Source organism: Punctularia strigosozonata, assembly GCF_000264995.1.
Source record: "Punctularia strigosozonata HHB-11173 SS5 unplaced genomic scaffold PUNSTscaffold_5, whole genome shotgun sequence".
NCBI classification, from domain to species: Eukaryota; Fungi; Basidiomycota; class Agaricomycetes; order Corticiales; family Punctulariaceae; genus Punctularia; species Punctularia strigosozonata.
The window spans coordinates 1,241,677-1,265,108 of record NW_006767437.1 but is presented as its reverse complement, the minus strand read 5'-3'; the positions used below and the strand labels follow the sequence as shown (position 1 = coordinate 1,265,108).

Here is a 23,432-nt window from a genome sequence, read left to right as displayed (position 1 = left end):
ATTGCCTGCCACCATGGGTTGGAGAACATGCCAGCATCCCCTTGCAATGCACGGAGAAGGGTAGCCGCCCGTGTAGCTTCTGCATTGGTTGGGCCGTCTCTTCCAAGGACTGTTGTTGTGACAGTTCCCTGCAAGACCCCTTGGGTCTGCATAGTGGCAAATCTGCCCTGTGATTTAGAAATGGGGCCATAAGTTGTATAACTATGGGCCCCAGAGTCTACGGTTACTCGAACTCGCTGGTAACTGTTGAGAAAAGGAGTCTAGCAAGCACTGTGTATTCACCTGGCCCTGTCGGAGGCGACTTTGGAATCGTGTCAACTCAATGGCAGTTTCATCTGCATTGACTGATGCTGATGCTTGAAGACGTTGTGTGGTAGTTTCCGGCTTTCTGCTGTCCATCTCGAGTGAATCCCGAGCAAGCTTGGCAATGTATTGCATATGCTGAGCATGACATGAGCATGTATACACCTAATTATGCGTGCATAATGGCTTGCCTCATTGGACAATTTGCTCGTATCAATGGGTGCCACTTCATAGACTTGGTCCTGTATGGCATCAAGGTTGCCTACATGTTGCGCAGCCCATGCACGTAGGACAGTCGCGGTAAAGGTAAGGGGATCGTTGACATCAAAAACCGTGCTATTGAAGGCTGACGTGACATTGTCGACATAGACCGGCACATCCCCCGCTGCAAATTTCAAGCACTTCAGGGGGCTGCGATCTTTGGCTTTGCAGCAATCTTGTATGTCGATCCCGTTTTGCACCCGGAGATTGTATTGATCGAAGAGCATGCACGCGAGTGGACCAAAGTCAAACGCGAAGAGGCGGTGGTCGTCGCCACGACAAAGGACACGATCTCGAATCAGAATGGTTCCTGGACTGCCTAAATGCTCTTCTCCGCCTTTCGCTTTAGCCTTGCCACCCAGCGCGACGAGTAAGACACGCGTCGAGGTGGCCATCGCCAAAACCTGCAAGGAGGCTGACTCGGGATTCGTACCCCACGATAGACCGATCGATTTAGGAGGAGGTGAAAGGAAGCCGTCGAGAACTTTGTTGTTAAGTTCGGAGTGTGTCAACGGGAGAACACGAATTGGTGGTAAGATATCATCAAACAGATTCTGCTCGATGTCCCGAGCTTTGGGAGCCATGACGTCCACCGCCTCCGCACCCGCGGGACGCAATGCAGTGGGCCAAGCCTTTCCGTCGCGTTCACAAGCACCGATGCACCCGATGGTGGATGGATCACCGAAAGATGGAGGATCTCGTCTGGTGTGGATGGTGGTGAGAGCCCAAGATCGACGCGACCTTGACGCGCCGGCGAGCCACACAACTTGGCATCCTTCAGCCTTCACTCATACTTTTTCACCGAGCTTCCCTCGGACAAGCACCGTGTCCACGCTCTCGAGCTTGCAATCGTCATTGTATATGCCCCCTCGACACCATGTTGGCCCTAAACTCCCGGATACGCTCCTAGAGGAGATCGGCAACGCTGAAGTACTTCAAGCTTGCTAGCTAGAAAACTTACACTAATTACCAGACGACAAGAGATTTTCTCATCGACAAGAACGGAGGCATGGTGGTCGGAAGCTTAGTCGGAAAGAATCAAGAAAACAAGAACGACAGGAATCCAAGAGGAAGAAGGCCTCGCATTTCAGTCGTCCCCATCACCACATCGAGCAAGCCCCTTCGTCCCTCAACGCACCTACTTCCCCAACGATCCAAAAGAAGCGAAAGGTTGCGGAAGAACACGCAGAGTCTCCTCGCAAAAAGGTTCCCCGACTATCGAAATCCCCCGAGCCGGCTCCTACTGCACACCGCCCTACCAAATCCACGAAAACCTCGTCGTCGACGAAAAGCGTCCGACCCATCAAGACCCCTACTGCTCTCGAACGTCTGGCCGCGAGGCCGTCGCGAACATCGACTAAGCCACGGACACAGAAAGAGCGAGAGGAAGACGCGTATATTGCATACCTCGAATCAAAGCTCGGTTGGGTGAAGGGCGGAAAGAAGTCGTCCAGCTACGGCGAAGGACTTGAAAACGATGGACTAGACGGTGAGTCGGCTTTCTGTGTCGAGGTGAACGTCTCGTTTCACGGCGTTGACTATCCGGGCCTCTCAGACCTTCTGGATGGATTGGAAACCTTAGAAACAACGACGTCGACTCTGGTCAGCAACGCTAGACCCGTGTGTATACTGTGCTATTGCAACTCACTCTCGGACGTAGGGTGTGTCGAGTGAGGAAGATGAAGCTGATTCTGACGAGGAGGAGGAGAATCCGAATGACGACACAGGTGACGGTGAGGTTGAATCGGGCGATGAAGAACCCCAGGGAGCCGAAGAAGGAGAAGAAGAAGAATGGCATGGTATCGAAGTCCACAGCACGGAGGAGGACGAGACACTGGATGCGAACGAAGCACCAGCACCTTCTACGAGTATGCACGGTCTTCTCTATATAAATCATCAGCTCACGTACAATCTTCAATAGCAACTAGATATGTCCCTCCGGCGCTTCGCGCCCAGCAAATCGTAGATGAAGGGCGAGAGGCAGAGGAAATAATCAAGTTAAAGCGTCAGTTAAAGGGTTTGCTCAATCGGTGAGTCTTTGGGCGTCCGTGTTGGGCAAACTTGATCTGATGGAACAACACGTATGCTCACAGGTTGAGCGAGCAGAACATCAGTGTTATAGTCGACGATATAGACAGCCTGTACCGGAAAAATCGACGACATGGCAAGTGCTCACTCATTTCTCGATGTATAAGTGACTGAGTGTGGCGTTTGCTTAGACATATCGTCAACATTGACGATGCTCATCCTCGATGGTGTATCGTCGCACGCATTGCTGTTGGATTCATTCATCGTCTTGCATGCTACTCTCGTCGCTAGCTTATATCGCCTCGTTGGGATCGATTTCGGTGGGCGGCTTTCGTCCCTCCCACTTGCCGAACCAGGATCTCATATTCTGCAGCTGCTTTATTCGTGCAGCATCTAATGTCTTCTTATGAGATTCGATATCGTTCATTTGAGAACACGTCCGGCATCGATCAGGCGTCCAATGAAACCGTCTCGAAAGAATGCTCGAATCTGATCACTCTCCTCTCGGAACTGTACAATTTCCAGGTGGTGTCCTGCGTTCTGGTGTACGATGTGATCCGGCAGCTTTTGGACGGGGATCTCTCAGAGCTCAACGTCGAATTGCTCCTGAAACTTGCGCGCAGTAAGCTATTCCGAACGCGTCGAAATCCCTGGCTGATTGTTACGCACACTAGACTCCGGCCTGCAATTGCGTCAGGACGATCCGCTGGCTTTGAAGGATATCATTGAAATAGTGCAGAAGAAAGTCGTAGGTCAGCCCGAGAACATGACGTGAGTGCTTTATCGCAAATGCTGCTCATCAGCGTACATCTCATACCGCGACAGTTCTCGCATGCGCTTCATGTTAGAGACATTGATCAACCTGAAGAATAATCGGGTAAAGAAGGGCGCCAATCCTGCTGGAGACGCAGTAGACCGAATGAAGAGGTTTTTGTCAGGATTAAGCAAGACTAGGCAATGTGAACATCTATGCAACTTGCTGTATCACCAGGTCGCTGATCAGCTTTTCCAGTACGTCCGCACGAGCCTTTACGTGTTTCGCTTGCAGATCTACAATCCGCGTCAAGTAAGGGAAAGTGGTGGCTCGTTGGGGCGGCCTGGACCGGAGATCCCTTGCTCGAGCGCCGGGATCAACTTGAGAGTCAGACAGCCATAGGGCGGGTCGTGGTCACTGCGGAGGACCCTCTACTGAAACTCGCGAGAAAGCAGGGTATGAATACCGACATACGGCGTAACATTTTTGTGGTCCTCATGAGTAGCGAGGTCGGTTCTCCGTGCGCTCTCGTCAGTAGAGTGATAGAAACTCATCTTGACTGCAGGACTATGTTGACGCGTGCAATCGCTTGGCGCAGTTGAACCTCACCGAGGTTCAGCAGCGAGAGGTTGTGCGTGTTCTCCTGCACTGCTGCGGCAATGTACGACATCCCCGCGGTCTTGTGCTTTATAAGTCTCTGATTACGTCTATCTAGGAGAAATCGTATAATCCCTACTATGCACTCGTTTGCCAGCAGCTATGTCAACGGTCGCATTCGTACAAAATTACGCTGCAGTTCTGCTTATGGGACTTCATTCGCGATATGGGCGAGGTCGGCGTGGGTGGAGCCGCGGTGGTGAAGTACGCGCAGGACAGTGAAGGCTTTGACCTCAAGAAGATATCCGACACGAGGATACAAAATGTTGCGAAAGCGTACGGGTGGTGGATAGCCAAAGACAGCGTCACGCTTGCTATTCTCAAGGTATTTCTACTGTCGATTGGCTGCGTTCGCAAGCTTGATTGTTTTTTTTCACGTGTTTACAGCCGGTGGACTTCACCATCCTGAAGGAACGGACGCGCGGTTTCCTGACGGAACTCCTCAGTTCCGTGCTAATCGATACGCAATCCTCGAACCCCCGATACGCTCTAGACGGAATACCGACAACGCGCAATCGTGGTGCCATCGAAGAAGTATTCATCAAGGCTACGAAGATACAAGCACTCGCCATGGGACTTGTCTATTTCCTTACGAACGCTGTCTGCGACAAAGTAGATGGAGACGCTGGTTTTTTCAAGTGGGCGGTCGGCGTCGCGAAGGATACTTTACAGACCGGTCTCGAGATCGTGCCTATACTATGAATACATCTATAGTCGTGTTTGTTCTAATCTATATTGTGGTCATGCTGGTTTGTAGAATGCTACAGTGGAGATTGTTTGTCCACTTTGACCTCCGAAAGTGAACGAACGATGTTGCACGCGAGAGCTACCAAAGTTTTCAGGGGACCGTGATTCATGGATAACCCCAACAAGACTCACTGATATTTCAGGCCCGTTGCCGCCGTCTCGAAGCTGCTTCTTAGCTCGTCTTCGGTAAAGTTGCAGGCTGCGCGCTATTTCAGCAACTCGCAGGAGATACAGGAAGAATGATACCTCACATGTGATGAGGAAGAATCCATCCGGCCTAAGCAGATTCGCGAGCCGTCGGGGATAGCCAGCGGCGGGTGATCGCCCGTGCTCGTCTTTCTCCCCCAGAGCGATGGCATCGTACGTTCCCTTATCCATGATGAGGTCCCAGCCTTCTGCTTCGCCGCCCAAAGACGGCACGTCGCCGTGTAGAAAATCGCATTCCTCGAAGGCGAGGTTCTCCGCTCCGCGAGTCGGCGCAATTGCTCGAGCGAGCTTGACAGCATCGGCGCTGTAGTCTATACCGAGCATGTACTCCGGAGAGTACCCAGCCTCGCACATCGCAAAGAGCAGCGTGCCATTGCCACTGCCAACCTCGAGCAGCGACTTCCTGGATGAGGGTGGAACATTGTCCAAGGCCCAAGAGACCATCTTCTCCACACTGTCCTCACCGAACCTGTAATCAGACAACGTTACGGCGATACACCACGCAATCGTCAATCTTTCCGCTCACCATACTTCACCCTCGTCCCCGATCTCCTCGAAATTCTGTAGCTCCTTGCTGTATATGTTGTCCCAACTGCGATGGGGTTGGGACTGATGCGATCGGTGCGTTGTCGGGTGAAACCTCTCACTGGTCTTTCCTTCCGAGTTTGGATGGTTGCAACTCAGCCGTAGCCATGTCAGCACCGTGTAGCCGGTCGACTCGATGGATGTTCAAGTGGTAAAGGAAGAGATATGATTAGATGTCGAGAGATTGCTCAAGGAGGCATTTTTTCAGCGCACACGTGAGGCACGCTGGGTGTAATCTCAGATCTGTGGCGGAATAATATGGCAAGCGTATAGCGGTGCTTGCGCATGTTTGTAGAGTACAGAGAATGCGTGAACGAGAATGATCATGCCGGTAAACACCGAGAGACCAAAGCATAATCATGTCCTTACTTTCTCTTCTTCTTCTTCGCCTTTCCGCCCCCAGTGGTATCACTGTTCTGAGTCGCAGTGCTCTCGACAGGCGCGATGGGACCGGTTGCAGCCGCCGCACCCTTCCCCTTCTTCCCCTTCTTGCCTTTGCCTACGGGCCCCGCACTCCAGTCATCCGCAGTCTCGGCGGCAGGTTCATCTCCCCCCTCTACCCCTTCACCCGAAAGCAGATCAGCCAGCAAGTCCATAGATTCCGCACCTCCAGCAGCTTCGCCTTCGTTCGCGCCGGTGATTACAGCGCCCGTACCTTCAGCCGTCGGAGATGTTGGAGATGACAGCAAGTCGGCGAGAAGGTTCGCGGAATTCGCGCTTTCAGCTTGGATGTCTTGCTGGGTCTCAGCGTCCTCCCCCCCATTGCCCTTCTTGCCCTTCTTGCCCTTCTTCGTCTTGTTGGTGGAAGGAGAGAACCAAGCGTCCCCAAAATCTTCACTCGCAGGAGTGGCATCCGCGGTGGATGTCCCGAGAATGTCATTCAGCAGGTCCGATGTCTCGGTTGATTTGCCGGCGTCGAGTTGCACCCCGCCTTCCACGGGTGGTTCATCCGAAGAGGCGACGAGCTGGGCCTCAGAAGCGGATATCTCTTGTGGGGTGGCGACAGCGCGGGTCTCGGAGCTTAGCAGACCGCCGAAGGTATCCAAAAACCCGCCACTGCTGCGTTTCGCCGCACCGCTACCAAAGCCGAAACTGCTGCCCCATGATCCCAGGAGACCGCCGCCTCCGCCTCCGCCGCCCAAGGGACTGGTGATGTCGTCCAGAGGTTTCATAGAGAGCGACTTGATGGACGCGCCCCACCCAGTAGACGGCGTTTTCTTCCTGCCCTGCTCCTCCGCTGCTTTCTTGGCCTCCTCCGCCTTTCGATCGGCCTCTTGTTCCGCCCTCTTGGCCTCTTCTTCAACCCTTTTTTCTTCCTCTTCGTCCGCTCTTCGCTTAGCCTCTGTCTCTGCTGCCTTCTTTGCCTCTTCGGCAGCCTTCTGTGCCTCCTCTTCGGCAGCCTTCTTGGCTTCCTCTTCCGCTGTTCTCTTTGCATCCTCCTCCGCTTTCTTGGCCTCCTCCACCGCCGCCTTCTTAGCCTCCTCCGCCGCCTTCGCCGCCTTCGCCGCCTCCGCCTTCGCCGCCTCCTCCTCGGCAGCCTTCTTTGCCTCCTCCGCCTTCCTGGCCTCCTCCTCTGCCGCTCTCTTGGCCTCCTCGGCCTGCTTAGCTTCCGCCTCTGCTGCTTGCTTGGCCTCCTCCGCCTTCTTGGCCTCCTCCTTAGCGATCCGGACTTCCTCTGCGGCCTTCCTAGCCTCCTCTTCAGCCGCTTTCTTCGCCTCCTCTGCTTCCTTCGCCTTCGCCTCGTCTTCAGCCATCTTGGCCTCCTGTGCCGCCTTCTTCTTTGCCTCTACCGCCGCCTTCTTCGATTCTCGAGCCCTCTTATCAGCCTCAATCTTTGCCTTTCTTGCGTCCTCGGCTCTCTTCGCCTCCTCTTCAGCCGTCTTCTTTCTTGCCTCTTCCAGTGCCTTTTTGTCTTCTTCCTCCTTCCGCTTTGCTTCCTCCGCCGCAGCTTTGCGTTCCTCCTCTGCCTTCGCCTCAGCCTTCTTGCGCTCTGCCTCCGCCCTTTCCTCGGCCGCCTTGCGTTCGCCCTCAGCGCGCTCCTCTGCGGCCTTGCGCTCGGCCTCCTCAGCCGCAAGCCGCGCTGCCTCAGCCTGGCGCTCAGCTTCCGCGGCCGCTTCCCGCGCTTGCGCCTCCTCCTCAGCCTGCCGATCCAGATCAGACTGTAGCGTAGACGCCATAAAGTCCGTGCCACTCGACTGACCCCAAGGCGCGCCCTCCGTCTTCGGCGTGGCTAGAGGCGTCCCGCGTGCAGACCCCGCAACTGACGTGCTAAGTTTCACCCAGTCATTCGACTGAGAGCGGGGCGTCGGCGCCCGCTTAGACGCTCCCCACACGGAGGACAGCACGTCGCCGAGGCCGGAGTTGCTCCTGTTCGAGCCGGTGCGGCTGATGGGCGATATCGGCGCCGCGCTATTCCGGTCTCCGGCCGCCATAGAACCGCTCCAGCTCACGGTGCCAGCAGCAGGTATGACGGGCGCGGCACTAGCCCTAGACGGCGTGCGGCTGATCACGGGAAAATCCCCGGGCATGCCCTTCTCTGCCGCCATGGAACCGCTCCAACTGACAGCGGGGGGAGCGTCCTCTTGATGCAGCGCAACGGATGAAGGGCGGCTTCGGGAAGAAGGTGCGGCGCTGCGTGCGGGGGAGGCCGCACGGGTGGGTGTCGAGCCGCCATGCTCGCCTGTCTCGGTGCGGTGCGATGCAGCACGACTTACCGCGGCCGGCGGGGCACCGTATATGCTCCCGACGCGAGACGCGACGCGGCTCCCTGCTGGAGGAGTGGCAGGAGCGGAGGCATGGACCGACCCGTGTCGGCTGAGGCTAGGGGGGATAGCGTCGCCGTTGACCACCTGAGAAGGCGGACGACTGCCGGATGGGGCTGCACCCTGCCCGATTGCAGTTGCGTTGGATCCTGAGCGACTTCGGGTCTGGGGCGGCGGGTCCGTGGGTTGGACGACGGAGTGTCGGGGACTAGCTCGCTCGCTTGGCGCGCGCATACTTTCGCGAGGACTTCCGCCTTTGGGAGTAGGAGGCGCCGACATGTACAAGTCACCGGACGAAGCCTGAGAAGGCGCTTTGGCAGGCGCGGGAGGACTCGTCGACACCGCGGGTTCCTCGTGCCGAGAGTGGGCTACAGATGGGGCTCTTGATGGAACAACGGATGGAGCTTTCGATGGCGCAATGGATGGCACTTTTGACGGCGCCACAGAAGGAGCTTTCGAGGGTACCTGAACGTCCACGGGCGATGGCACGCGGGAGGGTGTGATAGATCTTGTACCAGTGGCAGGCGTACTGAGTGGGTCCCCATCGAGATTATCTGGCTCGTCCTCGTCTGCTCGATGGCCGCTCTCGTTGTAGACGATGGACGCTGGTCCGCTACATCGCATTTCAGTCAATATATGAGCGTGTATGCAAGAGGAAGGGCTATCTGATACTGACTATCGGGTTTCGCCCTGAACACACAACGCAAACGTCAGTACCATGTAGTATGAGGAGAAGTTCATCATACATTGTCGTTCCACTTGATGCGAGCCTTGAACTCCGTCAGACCGAAGTGAATCTCGATACTGAACACAATAGTCCAGAACTTCTTGCCGCCGGGTCCTTGCTTGGGTTGCGCACTAGCCGTCAGCGGCGACAAATCGGCGCGGACCATGCATAGCGTGGAGAAGTCCTCTGCATAGAAGTATCAGCAATCGTCGGAACAGCTGGGCAAGTTGTCGACTGACCAGAGCCCCTATTGATCCACTTCGGTACGGTATCGCCTCCCCGATAACACCAAATTTCAACCTCAAAAACCGACAAGGACGATAAGCTGGTCAACTCTGTGCAGTACTTCCTGCTGAACACCGTCGATTCCTTGACCTTGACGCTCTGTAGTACGACATGAGCGTTGGACTGTGTAGAAACAAGGTGACGGGACTGACTCGGGCTAGGATACAGTCGAACGCGTCCAAGAGCAGTTTTGGCCCCGACGGCAGCTCGCAGAGCCTATCCTGTCGCTTCACGTGCTCCGGGTCACCCGGATCGAACTCGCGAAGGTACTCGACGCCGTACATAAACTTGGACATCCGCGCCGAAACGTGATGATCGCAGTAGAAGCCTACCGCGCCGTCCGCAACAGCTTTCGAACTACAAACATGCGGTGTGGGTTCAACGCACTTCGGGGTGTAGAAAGGACGTGTGGACATACGTTTGAGTATCGGGTCTGCTAACCTTGATGCCCATCGGAGCAAGCCGCTCTTGCAGTTGACTGAACAACCACGGACTAGCCGCAAAACCGCCTACGAGCCAGACAGACTAAAGGAGCATCAGACATGGCCCTGCATCGAAGGCGAAGGAGTGGTTCACCTTTACGGCACCCTTGCTCGCCTCGACCTGGGTTCGTATAGCCGTCATGGCAGCTTCTATCGACGGTTCGAAGAGGTCCGCTACTTCGGGTCCGCTGAGCTTGAGCTGTCCGGAGCGGATGCCGACGCTGGGATCCTTGTCGTAGGGTGTCCCGAACGGGATGTACTGCGATTCTCGCGGGTCGCGGAAGAGGCGTTTCGTGGACTCGTCGAACTTCTTGGCGATGTGGTCGAGCGAATCGGGCCTGCCGTAGTGGGAGCCATGGAGTTTCTCTGAGGGAATCGTGAGGAATAAGGCATGGGTGTATGCTCGTGGACGGAAAGTGCTTACGTTCGAGGAACTCTCGCGCCCTTCTGCTGACGAACACGGAACCGGCAAATACACCTGACATCTCTGATTAGCAACCGTGGCGACAAGACAGAGGGAATCGTACAGTCAGGAGGTGCTATTTCCTCTATCACGAGAGGCTCCGTCCCACGGATGGCATAAGAGCTTATGTCCAAAGTACCTCCACCAGCGTCAGCCACAATAAATCCTTGACCAGAGGATTTCTACCGCCGCATTAGGTGAAGGCTCAGTCAAATGGTATATGTCACATACCGATAACACGTCTGCCGCGAGGCCATTCAGGACGCAAGCGTGTAAACTAGCTTCGCCCTCCGTAACGAAGCGTATTCGAGCCTTGCCCTCGTCCGTATCGGGTATCAAGCCCCCGTAGACCGCGGCCCTCCGCATCTTCGACTGCTGTGCGCCCTCCCATCCGTTCGGGTGACTGAGCACGAACTGAATGTCGCGCTCGACAGACTTCCACATCTCGACGCCGTTCGCGTGCGTGTCCTCGATGAAGCGACGCGTGCAGCGGAAGAGGTAGCCGAGGAAGTCGCCAAAGACGTCGACGGCGGTCTTGTGCCTCGGCAAGGGCGAGAAGCGCATGCCGTTCATCTCGAGCTTCATCGTCTTCGGGCGCAGGCGTAACTTGAACCTGGGGATCAGGGGTAGGAGATTGTCGGTCTTTTTGGTGAGCGCCAAGAGTGAGGTGCATGAAGCGACTCACAGCTCGGCTTTGGTCCATTTTTCGTCCTCGGCCTTGTCAATAACCGAAGCAGTATCAGCCTCCGCTCCTGCGGCCTTCATGCGACCCTTCTTGTCGTAGTACATTATGGTAGGGATCTTGGAGTTGCCGGCGACATGCTCCTGCCCGGGGAATCTACGGGCTGGGCGGTCAGCGAAGTATCCGATACGAAACTTAGGGACCGGGACACACCTCGTTACGCCATGGATCTTCGGAACCTGTCCAGGATCCAGTATAGCGTAGGATACACCGCTGAAGGTCGTGCCCACGTCGAGGGCGATGACGAGGGACCGTTTCGTACCCCGGTAAGGCTTGCGCGTCTCCGAGACGGTCTTCATATTCTAAGCGTTTGTGGTACACGGCGTGTGCATGTATAACTGAAATTGATCGTGCCAAAAGATACAGATATGAGCGGTTCCAGTTGATAGCGATACAGATAGTGCACGGGTAGAGCAGCGAGGTCAGGGAGGTCTTAGGAGATCGCTCTCGAGGAAGGCGGAGGGACACGAGATATCAGGGAGATCTTTCCGCGTGTCGAGAACGAGGCATGCATAGATTGCTTCGAGCAAGGAGCCGGCCATTGAGGGCGAGATCCTGGTGAGGTGCGTTTGCAACGAGGCAGAGGTTCTCCACGTGGATGCCATGCCAGGCTCATCCATCGGAATCAAGTCACACGAATTTACCCTCGACTTCCACACTTACACTGAAATCACTCCAGAGACCGGCATGGAACGTTGTCTGCATCATAAGGTGCTTATCCTCCTGTAACGCCCTGGTATACTACCGCCGCAGAACACCGTCCATCTCGCACTACGCTCGGATGCGCCGGGATGAGTTGTGTCCACCCGCTACATGTCAAAGCCGATTATACTCTCGGACTTGATGCTCTCAACCTCTTCTACGATGGACGTCCGACACCTTCCTCTCGGTCAAATACAAAGCCCCCGCATCACTGCCAGTTCGTGATGTGAAACTCTGGCTGTGCATGGGGCATGGCAGCTACCACAGGCGTACTTCCGGTGATCCCGGTCCAACAGTCAGCGTCACTCAACTCATGAGAACCTTATATATACTTATCGACGAACCTCATCGTTGGCACCAACGCAGACATCGCACGCTCACCCCGTCGTCTTGGAGTCCAGCACATGAAACGCATCATACGCCATCGTCTGCTTACGGTCCTGCGTCCAGCTCGAGCACCCGAGCTTCATTCAGTACAAGGTTGCGATGCCACGCTGAACGTCCGCGACAAACTCGAGCTACGTGCTCTTCCCCAAGAATTAATCGTCGATATCCTCCATCACGTCTACTACCTGACGCGTTGGCACGACATGTGCTCGCCCGCGTTATGCCAAGTCCAATACCTCTCCCTCCTCCTCGTCTGTAGAGAGTGGTATCTCGCCGGTCGTCCGCTACTGTACACCGAACCACACCTTTCTTCGCCTCGCGCGCTCACGTTGTTCTCGCGGACGATGATGCGCCAGCCGCAGCTGGCCGATCGTGTTCGCACCCTTGTTATTTCCATGGACGACAACGTACTTGACAGGAACAGCGTCCGTCGGATGCAAGCCCTGAAGCTCGTCGGCGGCGAACGCTTCTACCGGATGCGGACAGAACAAAGCACTATCCATGCGCTGCACGCCATCCTGCAGGCTTGCAAGAACGTCGAGACGCTCTGCATACCTTATCTGCGCAACACCTCCCCGACCCCCAGGCCAGCAGAGGGGTTGCCCCGCAATCTCGTCCGCCTTCGTCGGCTTACGGTTTATCGTTGGCGGTGGGATGGCAATTCCACATTCATGCCGTCTGATCACGGTTTGACGTCCATCTCCACGACTACTGTTCTTGACCTTAATAGACAGAGCTTGGAGGAACTGAACCTGGACCATGCTCTCGTCAATTTTTCACTTCCGGCTTTTCCCGCGCTTCGGATTCTCCGCCTCACCCACACGATGATCGTCGGACTCGATCTCCTGAAGGAGGCATTGTCCTCCAAGTCTCAAGGTGGCCTCGAAGTGATAGAGTTTCGCAACCATTGGGGTTCCCTATCTTTCTCATCTCCCTTGGAAATCTGTGGAGCGATAATCCAGCCGAACACGCGAACGTTGAAGGAGCTGGTTCTCGTAGGCTTGGATGAGATGAAGCTGGCACGAACTCTCGACTTTGAGGCCTTCAAGGTTCTCCACCGTCTCAGCATAGGATACCTTGCGCGCGACGAAGACCCCTTCGAAATTGTGAAAGTACCACACCGGGTGAGAGTCCTTGACGTGCACTGGGAAGAGATGGTCGAAAGCGCGTCGCGCCGCGTCGCATACTTCTTTCGCACTCTCGAACTGATGGAGATGTACATTGTCCGCGACGCATACATTCAGACGTCGAGGCAGGACGGGGCGCAGTTGTCAGTACAAGTGGTGGGACAAGCACCTCCGCGGCTCCGGCGCCTCTGCTCGGACTGGAACATTCCTGTACTGGAGGACGAGCCCGAAGGTACGCGGTCTCTTGACGTGACGTTTCGGGAATCCGATTCGCTCAAAGTTGCCCAGAATTCAAGGGTAGTGATATCGGGCTCCGGAAGGACGCTACTTTACCCCAAGGTATCTGTCGACCTTGGATGTTATCAAAGGGCATCGACGACTGATCTCGTCATGCGTACCTAGGTCCGATGCATACGCTACGCGTAACCTTTCCAAGCGAAATGAAGATTCCCTGGGTAGAGGTTGGATAGGTTGTTCTGGTTCGATACCGACTTCAGGACCCGTATAGCGTGCCCGTCGATGGTTCAGCTGTACTATGGATGTACCATCAATGCAATTTCGATTGCATTGATGGTTCAAAATCGTCATTTCATTGCCAATCCACCCAGAAGCTGGATCATATGGTAGCCAAAACCATGTAGCAGCTGTACGTCAAGCCTCAAATATTTTGCTACGCGGGATGCCTTGCAGAGCGATGCCGGTAGGACGTGTCGATGACTCTGCAGATTGCACAACGGGTCCCCCAAGGCCGAGAAGCCGAGGCCGCGACCTTCTGGCGGGGAGATCCTGCAATCTGGCCCTGCTTTGTCAGCATTTGAAGCGGAGCTTCAATTGCATTCATGGCACCTCCGCCAGTAATCCTTGCATAGCAAGCACAAAGTTGCAGATATCACGTATCGGAATTGACAGACGTACATTCTGTATAGTATAGAGTATACTTGAATATATTCAGATTTTTATCAGTTCAGATCGCTTGAGCCGAGCCGTGTCTTCATGCTAGAGCATGCTTGGATGGTTCCCCAAACGACGTTGCGCATTTTCTGGAGGCCCATCCCCTAATGCTTCGCTCTGTTCCTTTGGCACATATCATTAGATAGTACTGTATATGCACTCAATTTAATATGTAGGGATTAGGATGAGAGGGAGCCCCGCAGTGACGAGATTTCAGACCGATTGCATTGATGGTACACTATTGCATTTATGGTGCATCCATAGTATACTAAAACTCTGCCTCGTGGGCTGGAACGAGATGCACGTGGCCAGAGTTCTCGAATTTCAGCTTTTTCATATGCTCCGTCGAATAGGCGTCGGCTACTTTAAACCCGCGAAGAACCCATATGAGATCTTAGGGTGCCGCGCTGGATCGATGTTCACTGCGGAAAACCGCTCCTGAGCGAGGCGGCACGCCAGGTCGCGTACTTCTTCCGCACTTCAGAGATTATGAAGACGTACGTCGCTCGCAACGCATACATTCAGACTACAAAGGAGAACAGAGCACAGTTGCCGCCACTGGGCCCAGCCCCTTCATGCCTCCGGCGCCTTGACTCCGATTGGGATAACCCTGTCTTGGAGATCGAGTCGCAGGGTACGTCCCTGGATATCACCTTGTAAACTACAGATGGCAGTCTTCCAATCTCACAGCCCCCAGCATCGATTGGCCCGAGATCTTAGAGCAGGAGTGCTCACCGCAGGGACAGCAGTGCTGCGTTGGGCGTTGCACGCGGCGATCACGAGTTATCGTGGTGCGCGCGCAGCACGCATCATTGAATTCGTACCTTGGCACCAGCAAGATACCCTGCCTGCATCTTCATGAGTACATGATGCGCTTCATACATGACAACATCCTCACTCTGCGTCGACCTCGAATATCCGATCTTCTACGACATCATCGTGATGCAACGCCGAAAACTCGTGTAGCTCCCGACCACATATCAGAGTCACGTAGTCCTCTACCGCAAGAACTAGTAGTGCACATCCTTCGACAGGTCTATTACTTGACACGATGGAACGACATGTGCCCGCCCGCATCATGCCAGGCTCAATATCTCTCCTTCATCCTCGTTTGTAAAGACTGGTACTCCGCTGGTCTTCCCCTGTTGTACACCGAACCACACCTACCCTCACTTCGCGCCCTCAGGCTGTTCTGCCGAACCCTGATGGACCAGCCGCACCTGGCCAATCGCGTCCGCACACTTGTTATCCTGTGCAAAGGCATCGACGATGGGGGTAGCGTCCGTCGGAGGCGAGCCCTTCAACTCATCAGAGGCAAGCGCTACCAGCAGAAACGGACAGAACAAAGCACGATTGCTGCTTTACACGCCATCCTCGCAGCATGCAAGAACGTAGAGGCGCTATGCATCCCTTCTCTGCGCACCTCTTCCCGGCTACCGGCGCCAAAGCCGAAGTTGCAGCATATCCTCATCCGCCCTCGCCGTCTCACACTCTCGGGCTGGGGTGACAATTACCGCCCGGCATTCAGTTCATCCGCCTGCGGTATCACATCTGCCTCCGCAACCACCGTCATTGACTTGTGCGGAGGGAGCCTGGAAGAGCTCACCCTCCACGACACCTGCGTCAATTTCAACCTCCCTGTGCTACCCGCGCTGAGAGTTCTCCGAGTCAACTATGCGGCGATCTTCCGGCCCGATCTTTTGATGATAGCGCTACCCCCTAAACACCAAGGTGGCCTCCAGGTCATCGAGTTTCGCAACAACATAAGCTTGAACTTGTCCTCCAGCCCCTCCCGCTTTTACGGAGTGATAGTTCAGTCGTATACGCAAACGTTGAGGGAATTGGTTCTCGTAGGCTGGGACGAGATTCGGATGGCGAAGAACCTGGACTTCAAGGTCTTCATCATGCTCCGACGCTTGAGCATTGGTTACTTTGAACCCGACGAAAACCTCTTGGACATAGTGAGGATTACAGACAGGGTGGAAGTCCTGGATGTGCACTGGGGATGGCCGTTCATCCACGACGCATCGCGCCAAGTTACATACTTTTTCCGCACCGCAGAGCTGATGGAATCGTATATCGCTCGCGATGCTTACATTCAGACGACGAGGCGAGAAGGGGCTCGGTTGGCAGCACGGATCGTGGGACAAACGCCTGGACGCCTCCAGCGCATCTGTTCAGACTGGAATATCCCTGTGTTGGGGAACGGACGAGAAGGTACGTGCTCCCTATGCAACGTTATACCTCGTAACTCGACGTTCCTTCAACTGCCTAGAAATAAAACACGATGATCTCGAACTTTGGGATGATATTGCCCTATCGCAATGTAAGTGCCCTTTCTTTATTGTCACCGGGAATTAGCATCTGAAGCTCTGCGACCTAGTTCCGATGCACGCATTACAAATTGTGCCAGGAAACACATTTGGATACATACGATCTGCAGGGTCATCTCAGGTGACAGATAGAGCTTTGGTGGAAGTTTTTTGTTGATACACAATGTCTCTTCATATACATATTCGCGACTCTGCGGCGCGCCGCTTTTCCACTAAAGCCCTCATCGTCACGCTCTGGCTTCACAAAGCTCGACGACGGATCTCTCGGTCTCTTCGATGATCATGGGTCTGTTCGCTTCAGCGCCTATCTCGTTCCAGCCTGCCAGATGGGGCATGATCCAGATTCTCAATGTAAGCTGGGACCTCTAGACACGTTGACCAAGCTCGCCCGGCCCATCTCTTCCCTTTGGCTTTGGCGCATTAGCATCGCTTATACGTTCATGCCGTGCTATCCTCGCTGCTCAAATATGTGGGACTTATACTTGCGCTGCCCTTGCTTGCATCCTCGTGTTTTCAGCCTCGTGTTTATTCTTCGCATGTCTAAATCGCTAGCGAACGTGTCTGGTATCATCGTGCGCTTCGCTAAGTAATGTTTGCCCGCAGACATGCCAATCCATGCTCAACAAAATCGGATGATTGCAATGACACTAGCGAAGTCTAAGGTTCAAGCATAACGATAACATACTGTACAGAAGGGCAAAAGAGACTGCTGCAATGCGACGACCAATAACTCGACTCATGAGTACCTGCAACCATATATGCGCGTCGGAAACCACCAAGACCTCCTTCTCCACAAGCCTGCGCGAGATACGAAAGAAAAGAAACGGAGCTCCTCTCACTTCCGCTCCTTCCAGGCGTTGTCCACGCCAAGCCGGCCCATCTTCTCACCGACGTCTTGGATGGGAGGCGGATTCCTGTCCGCGAGCTGGCCCTGGCCGGCGCTCGTGCCGCTCTTGTCCATCAAGCCGAGCCCGCCATGGCTCCCCCCGCGCTCGTGGAGCTCCCCCGGCGCGGTCGCGTGGCGCACGGCGGCGGACTCGCCCACGCCCGCGGCGTTCTGCGGGGCGGCGGCGGTGAGGGTCGGGTGGGGCGGCGTCGCGGCCGTGGACGAGTACCCGTCCTTGAGCACGACGTCCGGTTTTTCCGAGGGCGTGAAGTGGGCGTAGGGCGCCGAGGTGGGGAAGGCGCCGAGGGGGACGTCGTAGGGCGCGTCGGCGGGATCGGGCCGCGAGACGACGTAGACGGTGTCGAGGGGCGAGTTGTGTTGCCCGTGTTGTTCGAGCGGGGATACGGCGGGCCGGCCGGGCGGCGGCGCGGTGTACGTGTTCGCGTTACCCAGGACTGTGAACGCGGAGTGGATGGAGCGCGCCCGGGGCGCGATTGTTGGGCAGGCGCGGGGAATTTGCCTGGTGAACGCGCGCATAGTTGAGTACGTCGGAGGAGGGTACGTGTAGTAGTACTAGGACGGAGTGAGAGAGAGAGGGCGAGTGAGTTGCGGCAAGCCGTCCGTATACCTGTGGGGTATGGGCTGACCCCATAAATACCTGCGTCACTGATTCCCACGACGAAGCGCGTACGAGGTTTCGTATCGTATCCCTGGCCGTCGCTTTGGTGCGGCCGTCACCATGTATGTTTGGACCATCAGCTGTGTCTCTGCGACCATTCCTAGTCAGCGCCCGTATTCGTCTTTTCGGCCGATCGACCACGCCATTCAACAAGTACCCGTACCGTCGACGACGTTGCGCTCGCTGCCAAAGCTCTCTGATAAGCCGTCGCGGTCCTCGCTCCCCGCGGATGACCCCGGCGCCGAGCCACGGGCAACCGCTCATCTGGACCACGCCTCGTGCAGGCTCGCTATAATACCAAAGCGGTTGATAAACCTTGGCGAGGACGGAACGTTAAAGACAATGAGCTTGTCCCAAGGGCCGCGATCTGCCGCGATTCGCACAGGGGCGAGCAGCGTGTCGGGCTTCTTACTTCCGAGCTAATCTTGTGTTTGCGCGGGAAGCCGACGGCTCGGACGGGGTAACGAGGCACATGCCCCCTCATACGTTGTGCATGCAACCGCGCTGTTCGATGGGACGACTTCACCAACACTTGCTCAAGCCTCAAGATAATCGGTCGCGCGCGGTGGCGCGTTCTCGGCAACGGACCAATGAACGGCAAGGTGTAAGTGACACCACCCACGTTGGCTGCGGCGCACAGACCAATCCCAGTGCTGTCATTATCAAGGACGGCGATGATACGAACAACTCGAGAGTCAAAACCAACGAGCATGACTCGGCATTTCGGAAAGATTTCCGGGACTCTGTAAACCTACGGAGACACCTCCTTCCCTATGGAAACGTCGACTGACCCCAAGCTTCTGTTGGCCTCGTTGCACGTCCTACGAGATCGCCAAAAGGCAGGTCTGTATACTTTCTTGAAATCGGACCCTTTTCGATTGTAAGTCGTGCCGCCCACCTGCCGGGGATAGTTCGCAGCACACTCGCACTGTGCCAAAAATAGCGCACCAGGGGCATTGATACGGGATGACTTGAGTCTATTCGCGAGGCGACACATCATGCATCATGCCCAACACCGGTTCGCAATGCCCTTAATACAGATGCTTGACTGGCGGGCGAGCCTGGACGAACCGACAGTTGACCATTCTTGAGCTTCTGATCAGGGCATTCTTGTACTGTATGCATAGTGTCGGGTTCGTAGATTCCCTTGCTGGACCCAGCCGATGTTGCGAATCTCGCGAACTGTGCCACACTATCATAAGCCATTGCGACGACTACGGCAGGGTTTTATATCAGGTACACACCTTTCCCGTATTCATTCAAGAATGCATCCCTCGTCGTCGTCCATAGTTCAATCCTGGTCGTCGCGACTACCCCATATGTTGGAGAGGCTGACGCCTCTCAGTTCGAGATCCTCGCGCTCCTTCGATCTGCGCAGGATCTCCGCCGTCTCCGGAAACAGCTCCTGCATCATCGCGTCGTATGGCCGGGCGGGGACGGACCACGTCTTCTACGCTGCGGATACGTTCAGGTTCGTTCTCCCCCCCCCCCCCCCCCCTCCTCTCTTCTGTGACGAGGCGAAAGATGAGCGGCGATGGTTGACGATGTACGCACCAGATCAAAGTATCCCGGGCTGGTGTATAGGCTCTCGACGTACTTGTGGACCGCCGTCCGCCAGACGGGGTCGCGCGACGTCGCGGCCTGCAGCCAGAGCCAGAGGTAAAAGTCCTCCTCGACTGCGTCAAGAACGAGGAGCAGCCGGGCCGCGTCGTCCGCGAGCAAATCCGTGATAGCCGTGAGGCAGGAGATGGCGACGGTACACATGTCTGCGTGGCTGATGATGAGCCAGTGTTAAGATCAGTATCAGATAGACGGGGTTGAGTGCTGTCGCGTACGTTGTATATGAGACCAAAGCTCTGATGGCGGACTCGAGAACGTCGAGCTCGGGCACGTACACAGTTGCCAGGTAGTAATTGACGAGCGTCTGAGACGGTGATCGCAACGAGCTCTCGTACGCAGCGTCGAATTCCTTGCGTATGACCAGAACGCGCGTTTCGGACAGGGCGATGAGGGCGCGTTGGGCGGGCGCCAACAGCGAATCAATATCTGCGTCAACTAGACGTCGCCTGTCTTCGCAAATCTGCCTCAGCCGATGGTCCACGCCCAGCTCGAGCAAGCGAGCGCGAAACTCGGGGTGGGTTACTGCGAGGATCGCGATGTACTGCACGGCGAGGACGCGGGATGACGGGTTGCGGGAGCTAATGCGATCCGTCAATACGATTATCGGCGGCGGAACGAACGAAGGATCTGAGCTCACTTGAGCATCTTCACCAGCCCCCGGAAGCATTTGCCGACGTCGAGCCCACTCTTCGCCATCGCCTCCGCGTACGACGCGCGACAGCCCGCGCACCGCACGTCGACGCACAGGTGCAGCATCTGGCGCACCTCCGCATTCTTCTTCTTCCCCTCCTTCTTCTTCGTGGTCGACGACGCGGACGACGACGGGGTCTCCAGCCCACACACACTGCATCGCGTCCCTCGAGCCCGCGCCATAGCGTTCAAGATCCTGATCATCGGGGCGGACGGCCCCCGCCCAAGCCGCTCGGACGTGGACAATGCCCAGCGCTCGAGCACGCGTCCACCCCACGCCATCGCGCGCCCGAGCGCCCTGCCGTGCCCGTCGATATTAGAGATCGTGCTGTTCGACCCGGAGGCGAAGGTGAGTTCGATGGTCACTGCATCGGCGTCGGCATCATGCTGCACATGAGGGTCAGGATGGGGGCTGCCAGCGACGACGTGTTCGAGGTGGCGGCCGCCCCAGGAGAAGAGGGTGCCGAGTACGCGGCCGGCGCCTGAGAGGTCGGAGGCGGTCGCGTTGGTGGATGAGGCGAAGCTGAGCTGGCTATGGAAGTAGGGGTTAGCGTAAGGACTAGAGCTATCGGGTGCAGAGGACATTGTAGGTATCGGATCGGACCAGTATATCCCGAGGTGTTGTCGCTGGCGAGCACAAGATCGAGGGAATACCACGATTCTCGTTCATAGAAAGGTTGCCAATACGGATGGCCTCTCAGGCTGTCGGGTTGGGTGTGATCCGGGTGCATAGATTGCGTTTAACGTCGAGTAGCATTTTCCCATAGTAGCTAGAGGTCGTTATGGTGAAGTCATGCATAGCAGATACGGTAGGACTGGTTGAGACCATAGTACATGTTTACAAGACCAACGGAGAGAGATCTCTGGTAATCCCGAGCCGTTGTTGTTGCCACGTGGTGGACCGCTAACTCGAATATAATCTACAACGTTCAACAGACGCTTTCAACTCTCTTACTGGAGAAGAACCTGATGAGGCACCCTAATGATGGGATTCATGAGTGCATCGAATCAATTAGATGCGCCCTCGTCCTCCTCAAACCGCGAAGAACTCCAGCGTGGATTCTAGCGACCGCTTCACGACTTCACTACGCAAGAAATTATTGAGACCACCAACGAGCTGGTGATTCATCATGCGATGCCATGATAAGCTCACGGTACTTCGCAGATTTTTGCAGAAACCATGAGGACTGATCCAAAGAACGGCCTAGTGCAGTTAATCATAGTTTCTTGGTAATTTGGATCATACCCCAACTGAAGGGATTCAATGCGGCCTTCGCTCGAATGCCGTCTTCAAAGAGCTGATAGGACCCGGGGCCAAGGGCTATGGAAACATTACGGGTGTGAAAGGGGGCTTAACTCGCCAGTGAACATCAAGCGGGGACACACCTTCCGGTTCGGCCGCCGAGAGAGGAATGCTCCAGTCATTGCAGAGGCGTGCGAGGCTCGGAGGCGCCTGACCCAGGATCTGTGCACAAATCTCAGCTCCTCTCCGCCTGCTCGTGTGGAAGTATGCGTCGGATGCGATGAAGGTCATCATCAGATCGGCACGAGCGAAGAAGGAAGCTGTTGTGTGCCACATGCGCCCGAGCCGGTCAGAATATTCCCAATGCACGTCGAGGGTTTCCAGCCAGGGAGGTACCTTGAGGGTATCGAAGGGTTTCGTGTCCTTCTCAAAGTTACCAACACCGAGGCGACGGAGCTTCGTCAATTTATGGAAATCAAGGCGAAGTGCTGCAGCTCTCTCGTGTGAGCCTGTAAGGACGAGCTGGCACAGGGTACCCGCGTATGCTTCGATGGAATGCATATAGGAGTCGTCCGAGCGCACGTAATTGCCTCGCAACTCGAGAACTTGCAGGTTGGATGGATGTGTCTCAAGTCGCGAGCTGGACTCGGTCTCAACGGTTGACGAAATGACTCGGAGAACACGAAGTGAAGGCGTTGCGGGCAAATGAAGATCGCGGTAAGCCCAACCGTAATCAATGACGATCTCTTCGACATTCCGTAAGTCGAGGTCGACGACCGTGGTCGCAGAGCGAGAGGTCAGGCCGTGCTTGCCCCAGGCAAACGCGCGACCGTGGGAGCCCGCAAGATAGAATGTAATCCGACGAAGAGGGATGACGCTATACGGCGCCTTCGCATTCGGAAAGGGTAGCGGGGATGGAATCCTCATGTCAGGAATGAAGAGCGCGTCTACGTTCGGGCAGGACGCGAGTACCTCGTGGACAAGGCACATCATGTGCTGCACATGCACATTATAATCTTTTTCGAAAGAGGGCCAGTCCGTTGAAGGCTCTTCTCCCTCACCTGGGGGACCAGGCCACCAATTGCTGCTCATTGTTGGAGCAACTCTAACGTTCGCACGAGGCGCGCTAGGTTGGGCCGGCTGGTTACGGTTCGCGCAAAGAGCTCGACCTTGCTGACAGAGTACAGTTCGGGCGCGCCGTAGAGAATCGGTAAACTCAGAGAGTACCATTCCTTACAGACAAGAGCTGGCGATGCTAGGCTGGCACGCATGGACCAGTCTCCGAACGAGTGTGCCGTCGCGGCGGAGCCGGATAGGTGTCGTAGGATCTCCAGGATAAGATCCGGGGGTAGAATCCTGCCGGCTCCAGCAGGTAATGTTTCGGAGCTTTGTTTCGGAGTGCGGCCCTTCCTTTGATTAGCAGGCGTAACTTGTTGACGAAGTCTACCAGTCATCGCGTTTGCCAATTTTCGCGTCCACGCAACCCACGTACGGACGGGAGTTGCCATCCATGGTGCATTCAAGTTACTGTCACGGCGTGTTACACTCATCGCCTGTGGATTACGCCTATTCGAACGGCACGCAGAGCTCATGAGTTGGGCGATACCGTTACACCTTGCGTTATAGCCACGAACCTGATGGCGAGTGTGTAATGCGAGAATGGTCAGCTTGAAGCCCTTGTCATTGGAGTAGGAACGTAAGAACGGCGCCTGATTGCCACACGCACGGAGGAGCTGACCCAGCTCCTTATCGAGGAGACAGAGAGGGAGACAGATGGAGGAGCAAAGATCGAGAGAGGCCTGAAGTCACCG

General features: G+C 55.7%; 7 protein-coding genes across 7 annotated transcripts; 2 read left to right on the top strand and 5 right to left on the bottom strand.

The window, feature by feature from the left end:
• Positions 1-1,462: 1,462 nt before the first annotated feature.
• On the top strand, positions 1,463-4,705 carry PUNSTDRAFT_143229 (ARM repeat-containing protein; the record flags this gene model as incomplete). Its single annotated transcript, XM_007383008.1, has 14 exons — positions 1,463-1,494; positions 1,546-2,053; positions 2,120-2,166; positions 2,225-2,432; positions 2,486-2,594; positions 2,658-2,728; positions 2,784-2,912; positions 2,966-3,214; positions 3,267-3,363; positions 3,418-3,551; positions 3,605-3,855; positions 3,912-4,007; positions 4,062-4,328; positions 4,391-4,705. Exons 7-14 carry the CDS (start codon positions 2,804-2,806, stop codon positions 4,703-4,705), a joined length of 1,518 nt encoding a protein of 505 aa, XP_007383070.1. The 5' UTR covers positions 1,463-1,494; positions 1,546-2,053; positions 2,120-2,166; positions 2,225-2,432; positions 2,486-2,594; positions 2,658-2,728; positions 2,784-2,803.
• Positions 4,706-4,744: 39 nt separating this feature from the next.
• PUNSTDRAFT_66622 (S-adenosyl-L-methionine-dependent methyltransferase) lies at positions 4,745-5,651 on the bottom strand (the record flags this gene model as incomplete). Its single annotated transcript, XM_007383007.1, has 5 exons — positions 4,745-4,829; positions 4,883-4,949; positions 5,002-5,426; positions 5,484-5,549; positions 5,605-5,651. The coding sequence occupies 5 exons, from the start codon at positions 5,649-5,651 to the stop codon at positions 4,745-4,747; spliced, it is 690 nt and encodes a 229-aa protein (XP_007383069.1).
• A 3,393-nt stretch (positions 5,652-9,044) lies between these two features.
• PUNSTDRAFT_66300 (uncharacterized protein) lies at positions 9,045-11,302 on the bottom strand (the record flags this gene model as incomplete). The annotated part of the gene is made up of 10 exons (XM_007383006.1): positions 9,045-9,217; positions 9,271-9,415; positions 9,469-9,673; positions 9,735-9,841; positions 9,893-10,164; positions 10,223-10,276; positions 10,326-10,443; positions 10,493-10,874; positions 10,947-11,099; positions 11,157-11,302. 10 exons carry the CDS (start codon positions 11,300-11,302, stop codon positions 9,045-9,047), a joined length of 1,755 nt encoding a protein of 584 aa, XP_007383068.1.
• Positions 11,303-12,487: 1,185 nt separating this feature from the next.
• On the top strand, positions 12,488-13,889 carry PUNSTDRAFT_125843 (uncharacterized protein; the record flags this gene model as incomplete). The annotated part of the gene is made up of 3 exons (XM_007383005.1): positions 12,488-13,451; positions 13,508-13,558; positions 13,622-13,889. 3 exons carry the CDS (start codon positions 12,488-12,490, stop codon positions 13,687-13,689), a joined length of 1,083 nt encoding a protein of 360 aa, XP_007383067.1. The 3' UTR covers positions 13,690-13,889.
• A 3,234-nt stretch (positions 13,890-17,123) lies between these two features.
• On the bottom strand, positions 17,124-17,995 carry PUNSTDRAFT_125842 (uncharacterized protein). Its single transcript, XM_007383004.1, has one exon. It carries the CDS (start codon positions 17,924-17,926, stop codon positions 17,339-17,341), a length of 588 nt encoding a protein of 195 aa, XP_007383066.1. The 5' UTR covers positions 17,927-17,995; the 3' UTR covers positions 17,124-17,338.
• Positions 17,996-19,359: 1,364 nt separating this feature from the next.
• PUNSTDRAFT_44052 (uncharacterized protein) lies at positions 19,360-20,963 on the bottom strand (the record flags this gene model as incomplete). Its single annotated transcript, XM_007383003.1, has 4 exons — positions 19,360-19,518; positions 19,623-19,842; positions 19,904-20,266; positions 20,326-20,963. 4 exons carry the CDS (start codon positions 20,961-20,963, stop codon positions 19,360-19,362), a joined length of 1,380 nt encoding a protein of 459 aa, XP_007383065.1.
• A 632-nt stretch (positions 20,964-21,595) lies between these two features.
• Positions 21,596-23,133, bottom strand: PUNSTDRAFT_44051 (uncharacterized protein; the record flags this gene model as incomplete). The annotated part of the gene is made up of 4 exons (XM_007383002.1): positions 21,596-21,699; positions 21,765-22,617; positions 22,770-23,064; positions 23,114-23,133. 4 exons carry the CDS (start codon positions 23,131-23,133, stop codon positions 21,596-21,598), a joined length of 1,272 nt encoding a protein of 423 aa, XP_007383064.1.
• Between the last annotated feature and the right edge of the window lie 299 nt (positions 23,134-23,432).

Coding starts and splice junctions, on each gene's coding strand:
- PUNSTDRAFT_125842 (XM_007383004.1), bottom strand. CDS start 17,926: ATGCGCGCGTTCACCAGGCAAATTCCCCGCGCCTGCCCAACAATCGCG.